At 42.8% G+C, this 26,538-nt stretch overlaps 1 protein-coding gene across 1 annotated transcript in view; it reads left to right on the top strand.

Moving 5' to 3' along the window:
- The window catches only part of fmn2b (formin 2b), a 415,410-nt gene that overhangs the window by 350,774 nt on the left and 38,098 nt on the right, over positions 1-26,538 (top strand). Inside the window, exon 20 of the mRNA XM_078230648.1 lies at positions 18,416-18,565. Within this exon, the coding sequence (XP_078086774.1) occupies positions 18,416-18,565 (150 nt within the window). The remainder of the gene's footprint in view (positions 1-18,415; positions 18,566-26,538) is intronic.

Here is a 26,538-nt window from a genome sequence, read left to right on the forward strand (position 1 = left end):
CCCGAGACCAAGTGGATGAGTCACTGATTCACATTTGCACTTCTAATAGTTGGAACAAAGGCAATGTTTGATGGAGATCATGTTTGCCAGGAATTTGTTTTGAGATTCTCCCGATTGGTTGCCATAACATTGGTAACAGATCAGTGGAAACTGCGGATAAACACATTGACAATGTTTCGGCCTTATCTTCAAGCGCAGTTACACTGGTCAGTCAGAATAGTCCCCAGGCTGGTGCCATTCGCCTTCATGACCTCGAGGGCTGGGTGGTCCAGTAAGCCTAGAAAGGTGGAGGGGAACCGGGGCGGCCGAGGAACATCAGAAAATGTCCCCAAACCTTGGAAAACCTGTATGAAAAAGCCAACTTAAAAAATCTCCAACACCTATTTTCAAAGAGAAGGGACTTTAACATCGATTAGCTTGCAAAGCAAAAAATCTAGCTGTTTATGATTTCACTTTTTTTTGAAGTAACCGTATCTTGACATCTTCTGGAAGGAACCATGGTTACCAAAGAAAATAAATGCTCAACAGGACTGTCAGATGATGATGAGTGCGATTGCTGCTGTTGCACAGGAACATAGAAAGAGGAGCTTGCAATCTAAACTTTCAATCATGTTCCTCCAGTCAGTGAGATCTATACTTAAAATCTGTTTATCCTGCCTTTGCCATTGGAACAAACTCATTCTTCTTCTTTATACAGTCCACCTTAGCATCCTTCTCTTTTATAATAACTGACCTGAAACATCATTTTAAGGATGTTTATAAGTTGGGTTGTTACGGTCTCTGTAGAATTCGATAAGGTTTTTGAAAAGAAATTCAAACTTCCATTTCATGTCTGAAAGGTTGACAAAACAAGATTTCACATCTCAGAAGACTAAAAGCACCAGTGACCAAACATTATCTTTGTAGACAATTTATACTTCAAATCGCAAAACAGAACATTTCCCTTTTTTCTTTTGGCACAATTGAAAACATACTTCACTGACATACTTTCAATTTTCCCAGAATCAGTCCAAAGTGATTCTTAGCTCCCAAGGGTTTGTTTCTGTTCTTTTCCTTTCTCAGCCTGGGAATCTTTGGTGTAGCGGCATTGTCACAACAGATGGTGAAATTTAAATCCAATAAAATGTGGGATTAAAGTCTAACGATGACTATGAAACCATTGCTGATTGTCATAAAACCGATTTGGTTCACTAATTTTAAGGAAGGAAATCTGCTGTCCTTACCTGGTCTGGCCTACATGTGACTCCAGACCCATAGCAATGTGGTTGACTCTCAACTGCCCTTTGAACTGGCCTAGCAAGCTATTCAGTTCAATGGCATTTAGTGATGGGCAATAAATGCCCAGGCAGTGACACCCACATCTTGTGAATGAAAACAAAAAAAACTACCTTTTACAGTGATGGATTTCCCCCACAGTTTCTCGCCCTAACATAAGTTAGGCGAATCTTCCTGCCTCATTCATCTCCTCACGAATTTGGCCTTGCCAATCTGAGCATGGAAGGAGGGTGAGGAATTATTTTTCCATCAACATTACAATTTCTATCTAATGTACCTTTAACTCCAATGACTTTTTCAAATGCTCAGTAAGGTGGATAATTACGCAATAGGTTTTAAACATTTTGTAGGAGGTGGAATTTAATGTTTAAGTGAAAGAAATTGGTGCAAAGAACCGTGCTTGATGGATGTTAAGAGATAATGAGCGTAACATAATCGAAGATTGAGAAGATTGCAGATGGCATGCCCAAACTCTCTCTGTGGAAATAAGGATTTAAAAGTAATTATTTAAAATGTAAACTGTGACAAAGTAACCACTCACAATAAAAGCTCTCGCGCATGTTAATCTCCTGAAGCAATTTTAATTATTTGCGGCTCTGATTCACAAAAGAAAATCTTGCTGCAACAAGTTGCCTGTTACAACATTTTGTGTGGTTCCTGGAGGAAGTGATTTTTGGAGCTGGGTCCACCCGTGTATTGTCTTCATAATGGATGGTTTTGCAATTGTGGCAATTTAGAATGTACATCTGCTGCTGAACTGGTATACAAGCAAAAGGGATCTGCTCTGCAAGCGATCCTATTGAGGGAAATGCAATGGGTGGACCTGCAGTAATGTCCCAGATGTCCTGGGCTCGTTTTGATCACCTGAGAGTTTGGAGAGGATCTCTCTAATTGGAGATGTATTTTCCCTTCTGACCTCTGTTGTTTTATTTTTGCTTCCGCTCGGAGGTCCGATGAATGCAAGGGAGAGAGCTGTAGGACAGTCGAGGATCATCAGAATGGGACAACATGATGGACCAGACTGTCTTTTCTGCTTGTATTTTTCAGGTTTGCATATTTACCAGCTGATCCACAAGTTAGAATCTCTACAATGCAGAAGGAGGCTATTTGGCCCATCGAGTCTGCACCAAACACAATCCCACCCAGGGCCAATTCCCATAACCCTTCATTTACTCTGCTAATCCACCCTGACACTAGGGTTAATTTAGCATGGACAATCAACCTGACCCACACACCTTTTGGACTGTGGGAGGAAACCTGAGCGCCCGGTGGAACCCCACACAGACATGGGGAGAATGTGCAAACTCCACACTGTCAGTGACCCGAGGCCGGAATTGAACCTGGGTCCCTGGTGCTGTGAGGCAACAGTGCTAACCACTGTGCCACTGTGCTGCCCCGGTCTACTTTGATATTCCAGCAATTTTATTCAATAAGCAGTTATACTATTGAGACCAACAAATTCTGAAATCCTTTAAGAGAAGGGTTTTTTAAAAATTACCGTGTTGTGTTTATGGAATATAAACTACATTTGAAAAGTGATTCTTACTTCCTGAAGATGAATAATCCACCTTTCAGCTATTAGGATGCTGACAGCATACTTGCCTAACTCTTACCCACTAATACTTCCATTATCATGGTAATGTACCTTCCAAGTGTTATTAAAAATAGGCATCATGGATCTTAAGCTGTATAAGTCCCTCTATTACACAGAATTACATGGAAAATGAACAAAGGAACAGTTCTTTCAGCTTCAGCAATCCATACTGACATCTGTGATCTGAAGGAGCTTCATCCCATCTTTCCCGGTCTAACTCTATCATTATAACCCTCAATTCCTTTCTCCCTCTGCTTAGCTAGCCTCGTCTTAATTGCATCCAAACTGATCCCCTCAACCACTCCCGATGATGAATTCCATGTCCTCACCACCCTCCAGTTTTTAAAAAAAATAGTTTCTTAATTTCCTTTTTGGTTTCTTGGTGACTATTTTACACAGAGCATGCGGACACTCCTTCTGTCTCTGGACAAGTAGCTCCACTGCCTTGTGAGATACTCAGGAGAGTGGGAGGCTAAGGGAGTAATTCCTGTTTAAAAGAAATATGGAGTGGAGCCCAGACTGATGTCTAACTATGTCATCCTTCTGGCAGCTCCTGCAACCAAGCTGGTGCCATACTTAATGCTTTAGACTCGACTGGGAACACTAATGTTTGGGCAGCCCACGTTCTCAATTTCATGAGTATCTCTGCTCCAAAGCAGTGCTCCATGAGGAGTTTGATGCTGCCATCAATAGAATCCCAATGCCAGTACATCTTTACCTATGGCGGGATTTCAAGGTACAAGAACACAAGAATGAGCAGCAGGAGTAGGCCATTTGGCTTCTCGAGCCTGCTCATTGAGCATAGAATCCCTACAGTACAGAAGGAAGCCATTTGGCCCATCGGGTCTGTACCGACCACACTCCCATCTAGGCCCTATTCCTGTAACCCTCATTTGCCCTGCTAATGCCCCTGACACTAGGGTCAATTTAGCATGGCCAATCAACCTAACCTGCAGACCTTTGGACTGTGGGAGGAAACCCACGCAGGCACGGGGAGAATGTGCAAACTCCACACAGATAGTGACCTGAGGCCGGAATTGAACCTGGGTCTCTGGCGCTGTGAGGCAGCAGTGCTAACCACTGTGCCACCCCAGTCTGCTCTGCCATGTCTGACCGTGTTGTGGTCTCGACTCCACTTTCCTTCCTGCCTCTCATTATCTTCGATTTCCTTGTCAATCGAAAAACCTATCTACACAGCAGGTGTAAGCATGAACCATGAGGTGTGACCCCCTGGCCTCCGCAATCATGACCTGGAAAAGTTACATGAGTGCGGACAGACGCTACTTCAGCTTTGCTGCTACCATGAGCTTTGTGTAACTAACACGTTCCTTCAGAGTAAACCATTTCATGTGGTGTTCTGGGGACACCAGGGCACTGGCACCAGCTGGATCTGAGCATCACCAGGCATCCCTCTCTGAATAGCTTTCTCAATACATGGAGCTGCCACAGCGCTGATTGTGATACCGATTACTCCCTGGAGTGCAAACCGGTAAGGATGCTACCTTGAAGTTTCTTTGCTTTCATAGCAGAAATGCAGTCCTCATTAGAACATCACCCACTGTGTTCTATCGCAATATGTTCCCTTGGCATTGCTCACTGGATCCGTGCACTCCCACACTCTCACCAGAGCTCCACTCCTGTCACGAGATCACCTGGAAGCTTTCTGATAGAAAACGCAGAACTCTTGGGTAACAGGCATTTTTGATTAACTGGCACCATCCCTTCCCCACACATGTCAGATAATAGAAATTTTACTCTATTAGTAACTAAGTGGTGCCACGGTGGTTAGCACTGCTGCCCTACAGCGCCAGAGATCCAGGTTCAATTCCCGGTTAGGTCACTGCCTGTGCATGTTCTCCCCGTGTCTGCGTGGGTTTCCCCCGGATGCTTCGGTTTCCTCCACAGTCCGAAAGACATGCTGGCTAGGAGCATTGACCATGCCCCCTCGGTGTACCTGATCTGGCGCTGGAGTGTGCCGACTAGGGGATTTTCGCAGTAACTTTATTGCAGTGTTAATGTAAGCCTACTTGTGACACTAATAAATAAACTTAAACTATTTGTGGACTTGCGTTTTGGCCTCCTTCCATAAGTTGGGCAGCAGGGTCAGACTTTAATGTCTATATCCTAATGAACTCCTCATGCAAGTGGGTGAATGGCATTGTGTGCCACATGGTGTGCAAGTTAGTGCCCAGGAATTCTGCATAAAATACCTGATCACGGCGAGGAAGTTGAGAGGGGAAAGATGAGGAGAAACTGGATGCTTCCATAGGGAAGGAAAAATCAGTGCCATTTCTCTTGTTGGCACTAACGAAGGTTTAGGAATGGATATTTGAAAAATGCTGCTCAGAACAGGGAATCATTGGAATGAGACCCGAATGAAGAAATCAGTCATAGCTTTAGAGATCTTACTCATTGTCTTCTGGTTCAACAGATGGACAGCACTTTTGAATTTTTCGTAGAATTGGAGGCACTTCACTGCATTGCTCGCTTTAAGATGTCTGGTAGTTGTGGAAAGTGTTACATAAATAGTTTTTTTTTTGAGTGAATGATTTTAATAGAGGCTTCAGAATGCAACACACAGTTAGATTGTTGCTCCCAGATCAAAAGGATTAAAATTCTAAAGCAGCGTTTCACAATGTTGTGAACGAAGCAGTCATCTGCAAACATACCGACCATTTGAAAAACTGTCTCCAGTTCAAGAATGCTAAATTACACGTTGCAGTAAGGTGAGGAGAAGCCAAACCGTTGAAACATTGTATGATCCCTTAAGCAACAAGGTGATCATCTTAAAAGTATATATTAATGCTTGGCGATTTAACTATTTTGTGTGTGAGATGTTTCCAGGGGAATAGAAATTCTTAAGATTCCTAGGATGAAGGGGTTAAAAACGAGGTTCACGCTGGTGCAATTGTACAAAAGAAAATCTTTGTTTAAAAGTTTTGCAGACTGCTTTTGCCATTACTGAGTCACTCTAACCACCACGGATGCCAGCAGTAAACTTTTCAAAGGCAGTTTATAATGCCAGTCCACTTTATTGTACCTTGCACCACAGAATTTTGCGGACTGTAATGGAACGAATTGGATGTTCAGTGCATTTAGCTTCCCTGAGAAAGGAAATTCCTTTTCTTCCATTAAGCTTAAATCCAATGTGTAGGGTTGATTCTTTTTGCATCTGACAATTCTGTAGTGCCAATGTGGACAGTTAAAAGTGAGGATTAGTTATTTCTTAGCGAGCCCGTGCAGAAAGAAATAGCTGAGGGGGAGAAAGGGCAGGCAGGCGTGAGGAAAAGTAACAGATTAGATGAACCAAGATTAATGTGATTAATGTTCAATCACCGGCTCAATGTGGAAAAGGTTGACCTGTCTACGGTTTTGAAGTTAAATCTGGGATTACTTTTCATTAATCTGTGGGCAGTAGATTTTGACACAAAAGCCAGCCAGTGGAAAGGTGGAATATTTACATCAAAATAGGCACTTTATCCAAGATATTTATGAATAGGTGTTTTATGGTCTGATGCAAGCACATAGGTCTGTGTTTATACAACGTAAGCAGTCAGACAGGAAAGGCTCCAGCCTGGCCTTACCAGAGATGTAACATGGAATGGTTTCAGTAATCTGCAAACAAATTACATCATTGCGTTTACAGTATTGATAAAATGTAATAAAAGCGAGCGCCCGGCACTTGAGCCGTTTAGCCTGTGTCAGGTGAAAGTTAAATGTTGGATTTACATGAAGCCACATAGCAGTGTTTACAATTGCACAGACCAGATGTCTTGATTAAGCCATTACAATAACCAGGTCTGACAAGAAAATGGATTCAGTGCACTTACCTTTCTGTTTATCATGAAATGTTCACTAAACAGTGAAAGCCATAGATAAGCATTCGGTGCGCCTCTCGCTGTCTGTAGAAACCCTACGCAGCCGAGCTGTTTTTTGTTAAATGGATTTGACATTTTTAGAAGCATTATCACAATCATTACGCATTGTGAAATTATTAATAAATTACCCGCCCTGTGAAAAATGTCACGTTATTTGAGGGAATCCGTATGCATTTTTTCTTCTGTTGGGGCATCTTTGTCCATGTGAAAATTGGAAGACTTTATAAAAGTGGTTTCTGTTCGTCGGAGCTGTATTCCTAACATTGATGTTAGCCAAGAGTTCTATTCTGCAGAGAAGGGGCTGATAGTATTATGTAACTTGGGCCATGGCCCCTTTAAGGGAATGGGTCATGTGACCCAGGGTGTGCTGGCCTGGAACCACCTTGAGTGGGCAGTTAATGTTTGGAGTGTGGAGCGAGTAGACTGAATAAAGATCTGTGGTCCCTGATGCCTGGCTGTGGAGTAGTTCTTGAGGAGACACCTCAGTATGAGGAGATTTAACCGATAGTATTCCCTGAGTCCATTTTAGCTTGGCCCAATGGGCATCAATAGTGATAAATTGGTCTCAAAATGAATTCCATAGTCTTCCAACCCCTTTAATAACACCATCCAGCCTGCTGCCACTTTAGGAAGGGCTGACCATTCAATGGCCAAAGAACCTGTCTGTTTATAATATGCAAGTCGGTAATCTATTGCCTATATCGGATGATTGTCACTTTAGGATACAGCTGGTCTGAACATGTGCTGTACACCTGCCAGTCAGTTTCTCTGGTGGTAGTGCCAAAGAGGCTCAAGGAAGGGAAGTTTTAAATTATTATTACAGGCCTGCAGAAGCACAAGAAATCCTCGGGGCATCAAATAAATAATCTGAACTGCTGCCATGGTGGGAGATCCTGGCACAGTCTTGTCTTGCTGCTGATCAGGTGGTTTCCAGGTTTCCATTGAGCTCGCCTGGGCTGCCCTGGCATGTCTGGTGTCAACAGTTCGCCAGTCCTGTGGAAATGAGGCCAGGCTACAGAATGTCTCCTTTTTCCCCATCTCTTTCCCCCACCCCCACCCAAAATGGGCAGGTTACCGATGCACTCGGCACATAGGCTGGTTCAAAGTTAAAATGACTACCGGTGTGTCATAGAATCCCTACAGTAGAGAACGTTTTATCCTGCGATTCATTGTTCTTGTATTATCGTGTGCTGAACTTGTCTGCAGTAAAGATCAGAAGCCAGATCACGTTACCCAAGACACCTTGTGGTGCAGCTTTTTAGCAATAGAACAGTTGGTAAATAATTGTAACTTATTAGCCTGTAATCACTGAGCAATATTTATTTATTTGGTTAATAATAAAAAGGCACGCACCCTATTCGTAACTGCTTGTTATCTGTATCTGACTGAATCATTGCATGGGGTCTGTGACAGTAGTGACTTAAGAGGTGAAACAGCTCTTTGCTGTTAATTTAGTAATTTATGCCCCCAGGGTCTCTCACTTTACTTTCCCTTACTCTGGGTGATCTTAGTGGACCACAGCACCTTCCTCCAACACCACCTCTTCGTTCTCCAGGTCAGCAAGACAGCCATCTCCATCAGTTCCACTTACTAGCTGTGGTTTCTCTTCCTGTCCCCACACTATTACCTCTGGAATCTCACCCCCAGCATCTGTCCCGCACTGCTGCCTCTTCCACATCAGGATATTGAATTTGATGATCAGCCCTGATCAAAATGAATGGCAGAACAGGCTCAAAGGGCTGAATGGCCTACCCCTGCTTCTTATTTCTATATTCTTCCCTTTGGTGCTAAAAGCGGCTAGCATCCGCAGACATGCTAACAGCAAGCTCTGCCTCTCCACCGCCCCTCAGCCTTGTGCTATCGGATTGCTTGTACAAAAACCAGTCTTTTGAGCCACAATTTCCTTCGATTAAATGTTTGAAACACCAAAGCCTACTTGCCATAACCCATCCCAGCTATTGTCTCAGACTGTTCATAACTTCATTATTTTATTGAATCTCAAGTTAAGCTTCTAGCCCCTTATCTTCTTCATGAAGACTTGCCTAGTGCCACATCGAATATAATTTGCTTCCATTTGTTGCTCAGCTCATCTGCTTGTATTCTCATCAGTGTCTTTGTTACCTCCAGAGTAGTGTGTTCTCCTGGCTTGACTTCCTATCTTTTGTACTCCATAAACTTCATAAATCCATTGCAAGTCCCACTAATCAGCCACCTCTTCTTGCTCACCAAACATTGGCTTCAGATTTTGCCTTGCTTCAAATCTTAAGGTTCTTAAACCTCAGATCTTGCCCTTCTCTATCTCCACCAAACATACAATCCCTCCAACACCATGACTTTCCTCTTCCTCTGACTCTGTCTTCTTGTCTATTGGTGACTGTGCCTCCAACTGTCACAAAACCCCCATTCTAGAATTTTCCCCCGAACCAGCTCTACCTCTACACCTACCTCCTCTTTGAAAACAGTTCTTCGAACCCACCTCTCTGACCAAACCCTTTCTAACATCGCTTTCTTTGGTTAGGTATCAGTTTTTGCCATTTTGTGTTTCTGAGAAGCACCTTAGGATGTTTTTCAATATTAAAGCTATTCGATAAATGTCATTTGCTGGTGGTATGGCTCTGAAGCACCCTAAAGCTGGGAAGCTGTATGCTCCAACTCATTTGTGCTTTTGTTACACCATTAGGTTTCAGTTGAGTTCAGCAGCTGAAACTTTGGAAAATTCTGCTCCGTGTAGTTCCCTCACTGATGGATAATTCCTAAATCTACCAATGACAAAGCAACAAAAAAAAAATTGGCGGCCCAAAGCGCGTGAAAAACTAGTGCTTGGATATGGTTGAACAGCCAATGGAACCTGGCTAAGATCAGGTGAGGGCACCTCTGCTCTCTTTTGTAATGCTTGAGGCAAACGAGGGTGCTAATGGGTTGAAAAATAAAAAGGTAAATGATTGAAATGCTGTTAATGTGAAACAGACGGCAGGTCAGTCAACAAGACTATGGACCACGTTCTGGAAAATGGGATGAGAATAGCTAGGTGCTTGATGGCTTGTGTAGACACAATGGGCCAAAGTGCCTCTTTTTGTGCTGGAAAACCCTATGACTCTATCTATAAAGGGAAATGGCCTGTCAGTGTAAAACCTATCTACTGTCAGAAAATAGGCAACACGTGGTGGACCTTGAACTGCTACAGATGTTGAAGTGTTGCTAATCCCCTAAAATAAGGTGCAGATTCCAGAACTTTAACCCCATGACTCAAAGAGCAGTGATTTTTTTTATTTGATTTGATTTATTGTCACATATTAGTATACAGTGAAAAGTATTGTTTCCTGCATGTATTTAGTATGATAGTGTCAAGTAACATGGCTGCAGTGCAAGATGTACACTGTACATAGTGCAGCCACAGTGGATATTGGTGGTGGGATTGATATCTATTCCAATATTGGGGCCTGAAGGGATTCAGATCATTGAATGCAGTAGAATTCTCCTGTGAATTAAGTACAGCACAGGAAAGCTGCTGCAAAGATGTTTCAGTGCCGTTCCCACACTTGCAGATGGGCAGCACAAGAGACAAGATGGTGAGAACTCTGATTACCACAAAGTGATGGCTGTTACAGCACAAGTAGATGTTTGGATGGTGTAACCATGTAGGTGTACCTCGTTAGTAATTAATCATTATAATTAGACCTATAGAGGCTATAACTGGTTAACTATATTCACCTAACATGAATTAAGCAATAATAACTATTAGTTGTAATTGGATATCAGTGACTTCACAACAAATGTATAGTTGTGATTGGCATATACGAGTTACTTTGCAAGAGAGGCAAAGATATAATTTGCGCATGCATGTCACAATCGGGAAGTCTGTACACCACCTTGTAGGAAGCAGACTTCCTCGCAATAGAGTGAATAAAGTCCAATTTAAAACTCCAAACTTTGCTGATGACCGTGAAATTCCATTTCAGGGCCACCAAATCAAGTCAACTATTGTAGCTTGAATAATGTCAGGTTTCTTAAACATCATCCGGTTGGGAGATGAGTATTCCATCACACTCCCAAACTGAGCCTTGTGTACAGGGTGGAGATTTTGAGGGATTGAGATGAGGCTCTTACTGCAGAGTACTCAGCCTCTACTCTGCTCTTACAGCTACAGTGTCAAAATTGTTGGTCCAGTTCCACTTCCATTCAAAGATGACCCGAAAACGTATTAATTGTTTGGCGGTGGGGGGAGGGGGGGGGGGGGGGTGGAATGGCCACAATGGCAGTACTATTGATAATCAAGAGTAGGCAGCTGGGTTTTCCTGTGTTTCACATGGCCATTACTCAATGCTTTTGCACCACAAAAGGTTGCACCACGTTTTGTTCACACATCTTCAAATATAATGAATGAGGGTTGTGAAATTGTGTCAAGTTGTCTTCGAGCAGTTGGTGTACAATGGTGGTTAGAAATGCTTCTGGAAAAGAAAACAAATTGGAACCTGTTTTGTTAAACCAACGCAGAGTAGTTTTCCCACGGTGATCCATGCTACCACACCCAAATGAAACTTCACTTAATACTGGTTCCCACTTCCCAAAAGGAGTGATGTACAACTGCTCATACTTATCTTTACAACGCACAGTGCACGTAGAAAAATATCCCAAGGTGCTTCAGAGAGGTGGAAGGAGAATCATAGAATCCCTACAGTGCAGAAGGAGATCATTCAGCCCATTGAGTCTGCACCGACCACAATTCCACTCGGGCCCTCTCCCCTTAACCCTACTTATTTACCTTACTAACTCCCGGACACTAAGAGGCAATTTAACATGGCCAATCAAACTAACCCCCACATCTTTGGAGTGTGGGAGGAACCGGAGCACCTGGAAGAAACCCACGCAGAAATGGATGACAAGTCAATAGAGGAAAGCTCAAGAGACATGGCCAAGGGTGACCAAAGAGAATACAGGAGGTGGTGGCTTAAGGGTGGGAATTCCAGAGAGGTGAGGCAGTAAATAGGATCTTCATTCCTGTTGTATTTAAAGATGTGCTCAGCCTGTATTTTAAGCTTGCAGTAGCGCTGTCTTTATTTACATGAGGCACCTGTGGGAGAGGTTTAGCATCAGCCAGGCATCTGGGCAAATAGTGCTGCATGCTTTAACTGTTCAAGTCTTTATTTGCGAACAAACATGGAATTTGTAATTTGTCCTGGGACCAATTAATTGCACATGTGGCTCTGTCTACTTGGCTATAATTAAGACCTCTTTTCGCAAAGTGGTTCCATTCCATGAATATATGCGGTTTGTAATACAAAATGTCAAATTGCTTCCCCTATTTCACTGAAGAACTTTATTTGTTGGGCACCTTGGAGTCTCTGCTTTTCCTTTTGGGTGGTCTTTCTTGATCTCCACCACAGTCAGGTGCAGCAGGTCTCCCTTGGTGTGTTTAACTTTGACTTCAGTTGCTTGATGGACCATGTAAGGTATTATGCAATTTTCCTTCCAGTCTACCCTAGGATAAATAAATATTATTATATGTCTGTAACAAAATGAGATCCAGCCACTTCATTCAACAGAAATAAAATGCAAACTTATGGAATGACGATTCTTTTTTGTTTTCCCCCATGGACTTGTACACAACTTTAGTGAATTGATGTGGTGAATCCTATAGATTGTGAGTACTGCTGCCAATGAGGAAGACATAGTCAAGCTCCAAAGCATTCATTGTATCCCGCTCATTCAGTCTCTAATTATTGTCATGTGGACTAAACAAATTTGGCTGAACGTTTATTTACTTGGCAGGAGCTCTGATGAAGCCCGAGTGGGATTGCCCACATATACTTTGGCTGAAGACACTTGAAAACACTTCAGTTTTGTCCCTTGTGGGTTCCACCATGACTGAAGATGTGCGTGTTTGTGGAGTGTCCTTCTATTTGCTTAGTGGCCGCCCACCATTCTTAACTGATGTGAGAGGCTAGAGAGCTTTCCTCTCCATCTGTTGGTTATGCAGCTGCTTAGGTCTGTTTAGGTTGTGCTTTCCTAAGCTCAGAAGATTCAGCCCAAACGTGTAATATAAATTGGTGATATCCAAGGATTGTAAGTCATAACTAAGAAGTTAACAGCATGAGATATCCAGTTTATTGCATCTGATTCAGTCTATATACTTGTTGCTTCTATAACCTGTGTGACCCTGTCTTTGAGTTGGTGTGGCTTAAGTGGTTATCTCTCCTTCCTTTGGGAAGACAGTGTTGGCCTTCTGAGACTTGACAGTTGAAGAGCCTCCATCTACCGATCATTTTCTGGATGAAGATACTTCCTAAGATGGTAACTGCGTCTAGATTGTTTATCTGAATCTCACCTCTTTTAATCTCTGTTATGGAAGTTGGATCATGGGGAAAGCAATTTTCTGATTATACGGAGATGCCCTTCTTATTGAAACCTAGGATTCTGAGAGAGCTTAGCAGGGTGGATGCTGACGGGATGTTTCCACTCTAGAACTTGGAGGCTCAGCTTAAGAAATAAGGTATCTCCCATTTAAGACCAGGATGAGGAGAAATTCTCTGAGGGCCATTTGCCTTTGAAATGCCCTTCCACGAAGAGCAGTGGAAGTAGGGTCGTTGAATTTATTCAAGGCTCAGTTAGATAGATGTTTGATTGACAAGTAAGTCAGAGGTAATGGGTGACAAACAGGAAAGTGAAGTAAGGCCACAGTGACATCAGCCATCATATTGAATGGCGGAGTAGGCTTGATGACCTATTCTTATTACTTGTCCTATGATCGCATGTTTGCCTACATATACTAAACAATGGATGCTGACACCTTCTACAAAGGAACTCAAAAGTAAACGTAAAGACTGCAGCTTAAGTGTTCTGGATCATATCTTGTATGTTAATTTTCAGAGAAACTTCCCCAATTCTGCTAAGCAATCTGAGAGGAATATGCTCAACGACATTGGCCTTTTTGGTTTTTAATTATCTTGCTATCCATGTAGGTATACTTGATGGCCTGCAAAATCAATAAAATATTAGGCCCTACTCATAAAACTATTCAATTTTATCCTCACCCACACCCCCGCTTTCCCCTTGGTCACCCTGCAAATATTACCTTTACAAGTATATATCTAATTGCCTTTTTTAATGTTACAAATGAATCATCTTCAACTATCCATTCAGTGCAAAACTCAGGATAAAATTAATCTCCCTTCATTTATCTTGAATCTGTGTTCTATGTTTACCAGTCTCCTGCCAATACGTACGCTTATGTCATTGTGATCTTCGTTGAATGAAGTCATTGGAAACAAAAACTCCCCTTCAGCTTTGGGCGTGAGATCTCTCCATCTTTCCAGGGACTGATGGAGCAGATAGATGTACAGTTAATCAACAAATACCTGAGATTTCTAATGTTTTGGTAATTTGTTGATTACACAATCTGCTAAGTAGGTATGCCATCAGGGGATGAGACAATACCAAAATAGAGCTATACACATCAAGAAGTAAAATAGTCTTGTGCCCCAATGGTCATTCTGATCCTCTTTAATAATCCTCTATGTACATTCTTTCTCTCCCCAGTCATCCCCAAGCTTGTCTGAAAGAATGTGGTCGAGATCTTATTCCTCACACCTAGAGTGTCTTTATTCTGGCAGCATGGTTGTAAACTGTGAAATCAGGTTCAACATTAAAGATCTACCACTGCAAATGGGGGTTGGTTAGCTCAGTTGGCTGGACGGTCGGTTTGTGATGTGGAGCGATGCCAGCAGCGCGGGGTTCAATTCCCATACCGGCTGAGGTTAAGGTTATCCTTCAAGGCCCCACCTTCTCAACCTTGCCCCTTGCCTGAGGTGTGGTGACCCTCAGGTTAAATCACCACCAGTTGGCGCTCTCTCAAAGGGGAGAGCAGCCCATGGTCCTGAAGGGTTATAACAGAGCACACAGCAATTCAAGTGATGGGCTCAGTCTTGCAACACAGGTTGAGAATTTACTGGAGGTTTGGAAGTAGATTGACTGTGGAGAGAAAAGATTCAGGGTAAAAGTGAGCCAATAGTGAGGATGGTTATGGTACCGACCCGCTATCTCCCCCACCTGGGTTACATGGTAGTCATGTAGAGACTAAATCTCCAAACACACCTTGCTTTCCTCCATAATGCAGATTATCATCTGTCAGGTGTAAGTAACTTGGTTTCAGAATTGAAATTAATGAGGTCATATGTTTGGCATTTCAGGCCACGAGTCAAACCCGGGTCCCTGGGGCTGTGAGGCAGCAGTGCTAACCACTGCTGTCCAGAGATGTGTAAGTTCGGTGAATTGGCCATGGTAAATTACTCAGTGCCCAAAGATGTGTAGATTTGGGGGATTAGCAGGGCAAATATGTGAGGTTACGGGTAGGTGAGTGGACCTGGGTAAAATGCTCTTTCGGAGAATCGGTGCAGACTTGATGGGGCTGAATGGTCACCTGCATTAGAGGGATTCAACAATTCTGATGATTTCTAATTTCCCTTCAAGTCTGAAACCCAATTAGCAGTACCAGGGTGCAGGGTGCTGCTGCAACGGAGAAATCAAAGAGAAATGTAGTAGTAATTGGGGATACTGTAGTTAAGGGCATAGACACTGTTCTCTGTGACCAGGATAAGCAATACCGTAGGTTGTGTTGCCTGCCTGGTGCTCGGATCCAGGATGTAGGAGTAGCTCTGTTAATAAAAGATAATATCAGGGTAGTAGTGAGGGATGACATAGGCTCTAAGGAACAAAACGTGGAATCGTTATGGGTAGAGATAAGGAATAGTAGGGGGAGAAAGACACTAGTAGGCGTGGTCTATAGGCCCCCAAATAATAATGTTGAGGTGGGGAGGGCTATAAACAAGCAAATAATGGATGCGTGCAAAAACGGAACGGCAATAATCATGGGGGACTTCAACCTGCATATTGATTGGCTGACTCAAGTTGGAAGGGGTGGGATGGAGGAAGAGTTCTTAGAATGCTGTCGGGATAGTTACCTTGAACAGTATGTTACAGAACCGACGAGGGAACGAGTTATCTTAGATCTGGTAATGTGTAACGAGGTAGGTAGAATTAAGGATGTTCTTGTGAAGGACCCTCTTGGGTCAAGTGATCACAATATGGTCGAATTTCTGATACAAATGGAAGAGGAGAAAGTAGGGTCCCATACCACTGTCCTCTGTTTGGACAGAGGGAAGTACGATAGGATGAGGGCTGAATTGGCTAAGGTGGGTTAGGAGAGCAGACTGGTAGGTAGGACAGCTGAGGAACAGTGGAGAATTTTTAAGGAGATCCTTTTCAGTACTCAGCAACAATATATTCCGGTGATAAAGAAGGGCTGTAAGAAAAGGGATAACCAGCTGTGGATAACTAAGGAAATTAAGGAGAGTGTTAAATTAAAGTCCGATGCGTACAGAGTGGTCAAAAATAGTGGAGAATCGGAAGATTGGGAAAACTTTAAGAAACAACAAAGAACGACTAAGAAAGCGATAAAGAAAGGAAAGATAGGTTATGAAGCTAGGCTAGCTCTAAATATAAAAAATGATCGTAAAAGCTTTTACAAATATATAAAAAGGAATAGAGTGGCAAGAGTGAATGTTGGACCCTTGGAGGACGAGAGGGGGGATTTAATAGTGGGAAATGAGGAAATGGCTGAAACTTTAAATTTTTTTGTGTCGGTCTTCACGGTGGAAGACACAAATAGTTTACTGAATATTAACGATAGAGGGTTGGTAGGAGGAGAGGTACTCAATACAATTAATGTTACCAGGGAGGCAGTGCTTGGTAGACTAACGGGACTGAAGGTGGACCAGGCCCGGATGGAATGCATCCCAGGGTACTGAAAGAAATGTCAGAGGTAATAGCGGATGCGTTAGTGGTTATTTATCAAAATTCGTTGGATTCTGGGGTAGTGCCAGCGGATTGGAAAACAGCTAATGTTACACTGCTGTTTAAAAAAGGAAATGGACAAAAGGCGGGTAACTACAGGCCAGTTAGCTTAACGTCTGTAGTTGGGAAAATGCTGGAATCCATAATTAAAGAAGAAATAGCAGGCCATCTGGATAAGAATGGTTCGATTAAGCAGACGCAGCATGGATTCATGAGGGGAAAGTTGTGCTTGACGAACTTGTTGGATTTTTATGAAGATGTGACTAGTGCGGTTGACAGAGGGGAACTGGTGGATGCGGTGTTTTTGGATTTCCAAAAGGCATTTGATAAGGTGCCTCACAAAAGGTTGCTGAAGAAGATTGGGTCACACGGATTTGGGGGTAGGGTGTTAGCGTGGATTGGGGATTGGCTATCCGACAGGAAGCAGAGAGTCGGAATAAATGGGTGCTTTTCTGGTTGGCGGATGGTAACTAGTGGTGTGTCGCAGGGATCGGTATTGGGGCTTCAACTATTTACCATTTATATGGACGATCTGGAGGAGGGGACTGAGTGTAGGGTAACAAAGTTTGCAGACAACACAAAGATAAGTGGACAAGTGAATCGTGTGGAGGGCGTAGAAGGTCTGCAGAGAGATTTGAATAGGCTGAGTGGGCGAGGATCTGGCAGATGGAGTATAACGTTAACAAATGCGAGGTTATTCACTTTGGAAGAAATAATAGCAAATTGGATTATTATCTAAATCGAAAGAAATTACAACATGCTGCTGTGCAGAGGGACCTGGGGGTCCTTGTGCATGAGACACAAAAACCCAGTCTGCAGGTGCGACAGGTGATCAAGCAGGCAAATGGGATGTTGGCCTATATCGCAAGGGGGATAGAATATAAAAGTAGAGATATCTTGCTGCATCTGTACAGGGCATTGGTGAGGCCGCAGCTGGAATACTGTGTGCAGTATTGGTCCCCTTATTTGCGGAAGGATATATTGGCCTTGGAGGGAGTGCAGAGAAGGTTCACCAGGTTGATACCAGAGATGAGCGGTGTTGATTATGAGGAGAGACTGAGCAGATTGGGTTTGTATTCATTGGAATTTAGAAGGCTGAGGGGGGATCTTATAGAGACCTATAAGATAATGAAGGGGCTGGATAGGGTAGAGATGGAGAGATTCTTTCCACTTAGAAAGGAAGCTAGAACTAGAGGGCACAGCCTCAAAATAAAGGGGGGTCAGTTTAGGACAGAGTTGAGGAGGAACTTCTTCTCTTAGAGGGTGGTGAATCTCTGGAATTCTCTGAAGTGATGGAGGCTACCTCGATGAATATGTTTAAATCATGGATAGATGGATTCCTGATCAGTAAGGGAATTAGGGGTTATGGGGATCAGGCGGGTAAGTGGAACTGATCCACTTCAGATCAGCCATGATCTTATTGAATGGCGGGGCAGGCTCGAGGGGCTAGATGGCCTACTCCTGCTCCTATTTCTTATGTTCTTATGTGCTGGAACCATCTATTTTGTCCTGTCTTTCAAAGGAATGAACTCTGAGGCATCCTTTTGCATCCAGAAACATACAAAGTTGTGCATGATTTCAAATATTTAAGCTAAAGGATGGCTAAGCCAAAGCATTGCTATAGTAAATATCAGGTGCATCAGTACTCATTGAACTATATTTCTGGATTCTCTCCGGTATTGCGAACTGAAACCAGTTTAAGATTGCCTAAATATACTACATTTCTCTTCACTGCTGGTTCTTAATGATTGATAGAAAATTACAAGTGTTGTATTTTGTGTGGATTGTATTTTGATTTGTTTGTTTTTCCTTTTGTCAGCTTCTTGGAAACGGCAGCCTATTTTAGCATGAAGCCAAAGTCGGGAGATAAAGAAGTCACTCCAAATCATTTATTTACTCTGTGGTATGAGTTTTGTTCAGACTTCAAAGAGTACTGGAGAAAGGAAAGCAAAGTTGTCCTGAAGGAAAAGTAAGTACGTTTAGTATTTTCAATATTTCTTCTGAGATTAAGTGGTAAAATTGATTGACATTTTCCAAGTTACCACATTGGTGTTTTGTGTTTGCCACTGGGAAGACCTAGATGATGGCCAGTCACTTCCACTGTCCACTTTCACCTCTCTTCAAAGGGGGAATAAGTGAGTGAGTTGCTTGCCTGATCGGGATAATTTTTTTCTTTTCAGACGAGTCAGTACCTAAGGTTTGACCCATGAAGTGACTATTGATACTTTTATGTAACGTAACGTGAAATCATGTTCACACTAGATCCTGGTTACGTCATCTTTGACAGTTCATATATCTTGTCTAATTCTTAGATTTCCTGCCCCAGAGATCCATGCGTTATATTTCCAGTTCAAGGTTTCATCTCGTTCCTACTGATTTTCCCTCCAGCACACCCTCCCTGAGCCAAAGTGCACAAACGGAAGATTCTGTGGTGTTTCCTGAAATGGTTCTGGTGGAATCTTCCGGCAGCATACATTTCGTAGATTAGAGAATCCTGCTGTAATGTACTTTCCTCCACTCCCCCTTTCAGACTCCCTTGTTGTGGACAGATCAAGATTAAATCTGGAAAATCCCTAATCTGCCAGGGAAACTAATTGAGAAGTTGGACAACTAGGGCAGACACCTATCAGCATTGAACATTTTTTAATGAGTGCCATCTTTTTTAGTCCATAAATTCTCAGTTACACACCAGCTGGTTAGTGCTTTGTCAGAATTTGTTTCCTTGTATGCTAACAGAGGACTAATGTTCATGCTATTCAAAGCAGGGTGCATAGATTATGCAGAGAGACAGCATATACACTGGCGTGTGTACCTACCAATGTTAAATCATGAATTCTGAAAAATGTATTCCTCATTTCATGAAACTTATTTTTGGGCATTATTTGACTGAACGATTAAAACTTGGATTCTAATTGAATGGAATCTTCTGGAAGTATAAGCTGCAAACTCTAGGGGCATGATTTTCCGGTCTTGAGCAAGGCCATAAAATCTCACCTGAGGTCCAGGGACATTTCCATTGTCTGCCTCTCGTCTGCTCCGATTCCATGGCAGCGGGGCGATAGAATTCTGGCGCATGTTTTTACCCAAATATGTAATCCAGTTGTACATCATAGTAAATGGGACATGCTTTCAGAAAAGCAATTTTTTAAGAAGAGTTTATTTATTATTTTTAAAGTTTATTTTTTATTAGTGTCACAAGTAGGCTTACATTAACACTGCAGTGAGGTTACTGTGAAAATCCCCTAGTCGTCACACTCCGGCGCCTGTTCGGGTACACTGAGGGGGAATTTAGTATGGCCAATGCACCTATCCAGCACATCTTTCGGACTGTGGGAGGAAACCGGAGCACCCAGAGGAAACCCATGCAGAGAAGGTGCAGACTCCGCACAGACAGTGACCCAAGCCAGGAATCGAACCCGGGTCCCTGGCGCTGTGAGGTAGCAGTGCTAACCACTGTGCCACCATGTTACCCATTGTGGAACGAATAGAGTGGGACTACTATTGTTGTAAAGCTGTCCATCTACATAACTAAGGGCACACACAATATATGGGTTAAAGCTTTCTGCGTATTTGTGGAATGCCAAGGAATCTACCTGTTTAACAAGCATCGGGTGCATAACTGCATAGTTGCGGAAAAAGAAACATCTTTTGTTTCGGTCCCCGTGATTGATTTGTGTTTTCTTCTGCTGTGAACCACATGCTCTGGAGTTCGCACTACTTTGTGTGAAGTATTTTGAAAACAGTGGGCTCAGTGTCCACCTTCCCTTGCATATCAGGATGCTTTGTTAACCAAAGCCAGAGAACATTACTCAACACTAGTGGCTTATTATGTTGTAGTACCACAAAGACCACAGCTGTGCTTCTTTGTTTTTTTTGACATTTGTTTGTAATAAAAACTCTAGGTGGGAGAAAGCAATGTCTCTACTCACCTCCCGATTCCACCCACTGCTTCTCACTGTTGGAATACATTAGCGTTCCTGGCAGGCTATCTATCGTTCTGCTGGAAAACATAATATGAAACACTTTCTAATATGAAAAGAAAAATAACTAACTTGGACATGTTCTCTCCACAATGACTTCATTTTTTTTATGAAGAGGAGTTTGATGTGAGCTGCATTACCTCAGTGGCTTTGTAAACTGCTGAAAACTGTTGAGGTGTAGTTTGGAGAAACTGTATGGTGTAATTTTTTTTCCCTGTTGCAACATATCCTTCTCATCTCTCCATTCTGCCTCTGGGGTTGAAATGAATATTTGGATGGCATGTTCCCAACTGTTTCCCAATATTGTTTCAGGTATCTCTCAGGCTTGTAAGTAATGTATGGATGGACCAGTGGTTCTGATCTTGCCCTGCTGATCTGGAAGTTTGTCATGGAGCGTTTTTGACGCGAGCAAAACTCGATGACTGTTTGTAGCATATCCTATTAGTGTGTGGACAATAACCATTGGCTTTCATTCTTCCAATACAAAAATGCTGCAAGGCTTTGCTGTTTTATATTGGAAACACAGCTCAAATTACTAGCCACTGGCAATTTGAAAGCATTTGGCTAACTTTGCCGTGTTATGTGCATTTCCATGCGATAACCCCACCCTGGGCACACACACTCTCCAGCCAAAGTCTTCCAACAGGAGGAAATTTCAAATTGAGTTCTGCGCAGGATGTGGTGGTTTGGTCTCTCTTTTTTCATTATTCCGGTCAGAAAGTGCTGCAAGGATTTACTGTTTTATATTGGAAATGCAACTCTCAAGTTACAAGCCATCCAAGTTTGTTTGGATGGCAATTTGAAAGTATTTAGCTAACTTTGCAAAAAGATTGAGGAACCACTTGAGAATAATATTCTTCCTGACACCCCTTCTCCCCCCCCCCTCCCCCCCCGCCCCCCCCCCCCCCCCCCCAGCTCCTGAGTCCCACACCTCCCATTTGTGCACAGCAACTTATGCATTCTTACGCCACCTTTATAAATTAGTGAAACATCTCAAGGCACTTGCTACATGTAACAACAGTGCAAGGAACATTAAATTTGATTCTCGCACCTCCTGGGGAACATCCTCAGCAATCATTGTAAATCAAGTGAGCAGAACGTATGATTTCAAAACATGCTGACTATTCACTGGTATCTGTGCATACAGATACAAGTAGAGGAGATAGGATGGGTAGCAAATGAGAAGACCAAAAGTTTCAGATCAGACGAGAGTGGGACAAAGCCAAGAGACTGAACCTCCCCAGAATGAACTGCACAACATTTGACCTGACAATTTGATATTTTAAGTTGGGCTGCAGGAGATGAAAAATTGTGCTAAACTCCCCCTTTCCAAACAGAAACAGTGACTGAAAACGCTCTGATCTTATAGACAAGTTATGCTGCGACAAGATTCTATCTAATGAGGCGTGTTCTACATAAGAAAATCTTCCTGGGCTAGAATTGTCTGCATGCAGAATGTTTCATTGTTATCCGATTTGGGAACAAACTGGAACTTGTTGCGACGTGGCCTTATCATGTTTTTCAAACATGTAGATTTGGAAATGGCTTCCTGTTTTTGCAAACTCGTTCACTCCACTTCACCTCCTGAGACAGGTTTGGCCCTGACTCTGGGTTTGGTGCAGAACGGAGCAATTTTTTGCACCAACTCTGCTGCCGCGCTGTCCGTTGCGACCCAAGGAAAGAATGGGCCTCAGTTCATACCATTGCCCAAGAAGAATGTGACAAATGGCTCTCGTTTGTTTTGTAAGAACTGCAATGGCAGTTTTACTTTACTTCACACTACAGCCAAAAATTCCAGACTTAATTAAGAAAAATGATGGCTTACTGGGGAAAGAAGTTATGAGAAATGTGCTTAACATTACAATTAGCATATGCATGCACTTAGACCAAATCTACGTCTCTCAACTCTTTGAATGTAACTTCTGCCAGCGCTATTTTTTAAAGCTATATTTGGACCCATGGATGAAATCCAATTTAAACAAAAGGAACTAACTGTCCTCTCATCTGGCAGATCAGTGGGTCACAGAATATCTCTCTATTATGCTGTAATAGCTGTTTCTCTAGTCGCTAAAAAGCAGCAGTTATCATGTTGCAGAAACCAGGCAGAAGTTCCTCCAATTACTATCCCATGTGGTCTAAGCAGTGGAAACAACTTAATAAAAGTGTTACCGTGCTGTAAAAGGAAAATACATCTGGGCCACATTAGAATCTACTTGTATCCAAAAACAACAGGGCAAACATACTCCTAAATATACATCTATTCTTATGGCCTGGCCATTGCAGAAATATTGTTTGCAGCAGAGTCCACTGTGTGGGCACTCCGTTTGTCAGAAGCAGCCTCTTGGGTGATTTGTGCTTTCTATGTTGATACCTATTTATTTTGTATTCAGCGTTATGAATTCAAGGGTTAAAAAGCATTCCATATTCTTCTTTGCGACGGGCTTGGACATACTTCAGTTGTACTTGGGTAGCGAGTTGTCAGATGATCCACTTCAACAACGTCTTTCCTTGCAACCCATAAAATAACATTTTCATTAAATGCAGTTGGACGATTCTGAAATTGTGGGACTTCAATTTCCACCGACAAGTAAAATACATCCTACATAATGGAGAATATATACGAGCTTGTTTAAATAGAAATTCCTCTTACTAAATGCAAAAATGTGCAGTGTAAAAGTTGTCCTGCACGCACTTTAAAAATTGAAGCCTGCAATCTAAGTTTGGGAATGGTCCTCTTTATATACACACACACACACACACACACACACACACTTTCTGATTGACCCAGCAATTCCAACCTCAATTGTTGGCATCAGCTATGTTGATCCAAAAGAAAACAACAGCAGAAGCCAGAACCATGGCATTCATATGAGTCGCCTGACATTCATTAAGTCATTAATTTGAGTCAGCCACTCAATTATTTCAATAATTTAAATTTTTAAAAAATGTATATGTAATATGTCTGGCCATTGCGAAGCTAAGTACAAGTTGGACAAATACCAACGGTGAGAGCAATTTTCTTCTCCCTCAGGGAAGGTGGTGAAAGTAATAAATGTACAAAGAACATTTTAATGTCTTGCATACTGTACTTTGACTCTTCAAATCACTACGCAGTGAAGCCTGATACAAAGTTAGCACTTTAAACCAGGGAAGATGTGTCTACTTTAATGATTTGTATTGAATCACCATTAATGCAATGTTGCTTGTGGCTCCTGTGTTGTCTTTATACCCTACCCAGCACCATATCTGCCCAACCTTTGCACACACCCTGTCCCTAGGTATGTTCTCTCGATCACTAACTGTCTACTTCTACCGAGGTAATGTTGTTTGGTTCTACCCCTTCATCAGCTCCTCTGCTGCTACAACCCTCATCCATGCTTTTGTCCCCTCCATTCTGGGCTATTCAAGTGTTCTGCTGGCTACACCCCCCTTTCCCAATCTTTGTGAGCACTCCAAATCTCTGCTGCCCATAACCTAACTTTCCTCGAGTCCCATTCACATATCACCCTTGCGTTTGCTGATCTGCATTAGCTCCTGCTCTGGGGCAAAACCTCCAATTTGTAACTATCGTGCATTCAAATCTCTCCATGACCACTTCTCTCCCAATTGCTGCCCTAGTATCTTGCATGTTGTGTTTTCTGATAATGCTCCTGTGAAGTGCATTGAGGTGTTTTACAATGTTGAAGATGCTGTGCAAACATCGTTGTTGCCATGGAAAACTATTTCCTCCAGTGTGTTGTCCTTGCGAAGAATTCAAGATGTTTCAGCTTTCCTTAATTTTATTTTCATAGAATTCATTCGGTGCAGAAGAGGCCATTCAGCCCATTGAGTCTGCACCAACATTTTGAAAGAGTAACTTACCCGGGCCCCCCCTCCCACCCTATCCAAGTAATTACATACATTTCCCATGGCTAAGCCATCTAACCTAGACCTCTTGGGACACTAAGGGGCCATGGGTGGCATGGTAGCCCAGTGGTTAGCACTGCTGCTTCACAGCGCCAGGGACCCGGCTTCAATTCCTGGCTTGGGTCACTGTCCGTGTGGAGTTTGCACGTTCTCCCCGTATCTGCGTGGATTTCTTCCGAGTGCTCCGGTTTCCTCCCACAGTCTGAAAGACATGCTGGTTAGGTGCATTGACCTGAGCAGGCGCTGGAGTGTGGCGACTAGGGGAATTTCACAGTAACTTCATTGTAGTGTTAATGTCAGCCTTACTTGTGACTAATAAATATACTTTTACTTTAACATGGCCAATCCATGAACCTGCACATCTTTGGAGTACGGCACGGTAGCACAGTGGTTAGCACTGCTGCTTCACAGCTCCAGGGACTGGGGTTCGATTCCCGGCTTGGGTCACTGTCTGTGTGGAGTTTGCACATTCTCCTCGTGTCTGCGTGGGTTTCCTCCGGGTGCTCCGGTTTCCTCCCACAGTCCAAAGATGTGCAGGTTAGGTTGATTGGCCATGCTAAAATAGTGCCCTTTAGTGTCCTGGGATGCGTGGATTAGAGGGTAAAATATGTAGGGATATGGGGATAGGGCCTGGGTGGGATTGTGGTCGGTGCAGACTCGATGGGCCGAATGGCCTCTTTCTGTACTATAGGGTTTCTATGAAACTGGAGCACCCAGGGGAAACCCCACGCAGAGACGGGGAGAATGTGTGCAAACTCCAAACCGACAGTCACCCAAGGCCGGAATTGAACCCTGATCCCTAGCACTGTGAGGCAGCAATGCTTGCCACTGTGCCACCATGCTGCCCCAATAGGCGTGCCTTTTCCAACATTAAGTAAACTTGGCTAAGTAAATCACCACAGGTTCTTTTAGACTACCTCCTTTTCAAATCGCACTCAAGGACTTGAGCACAAAAATCTCGACTGACACGCTCTTGCAGCACTGAGGGTGTGCAGCACTGTCGGGAGCTGCTTTCTTTCAGATAAGATGTTAAATCGAGGGCTTGCTTGGCTGGACGTAAAACATTCAATGATGGTATCGTGAAGAAGAGCAGGGGAGTTATCCCTGGCGTCCTGGCCAATATTTATCCTTCAACCAACATCACAAAAAGCAGTTTAACTGGTCACTATCACTTTGCTGCTTGTGGGAGCTTGCTGTGCACAAATTGGCTGCCTTGTTTCCTATATTTTTGGGAGGGGTTTTCCGGCTGCACTCACCTCAAGACCGGAAAATGCCGCCTGAGGTAAACGGACCTTTTCATGGACCGCCCCTTCCCGCAATGATCCCCGTGGTGGGCGGGACAGGAAAATTCTGCCCTATAACACTTCAAAAAATACTTTGTAAAGCGGTAGATGTTTATCTTGTGTTTTTTTAATGTATTGATCTTTGGTACCACGATATAAAGAGCTGTATGTGGATTTTTTAAAATTCAGCCATATTCCTAGAATTATGGGTTAAGATGTAGGTAGTTATGAAGAACATTCCAAAACCCTAGCAAGTCCAAGTAAGACAGATTACATTTACTCCAAAGTGATGGGATTGAGTGGCTCCAGTCCAAGGTAAAGGAATTGAAGCTGATTGAACTCCCAATTCTAGATAAACAGGTACATGATTAATGTTGTCGGAATTAAGGCAGCTAAAAAATTTTTGCCAGTTTAAAAATATCTTGGATAATGGAATGTTGAGGTTTAACGTGCTGACACTTAATTGTAAAAGATGTGATGACTAATTTATGAGCTTTAAGCTATATTTTGGCAGCATAATTGACTTTGATTTGAGAGACTAAATTGTTTTGTTTGCGCTAGAGGATATACAGAAGTTTTAAATGCTATTGCAATGCTTACGTAACTTTTTTTTGGCCGAGGATGTAGACTTCATTTTTCCCATCTTTAATTTGAAAAAAAGGAATGTGAATTTGACAGCCCAAGAGCCCTAAATTTTTCTGCATCAAAAATAAAACTAAACCTGAGACTGACTGTCAGTCCATTTTTAAGTTATTGACGATATGAAGTGAGTA

Source organism: Mustelus asterias, chromosome 15 (assembly GCF_964213995.1).
Source record: "Mustelus asterias chromosome 15, sMusAst1.hap1.1, whole genome shotgun sequence".
NCBI classification, from domain to species: domain Eukaryota; kingdom Metazoa; phylum Chordata; class Chondrichthyes; order Carcharhiniformes; family Triakidae; genus Mustelus; species Mustelus asterias.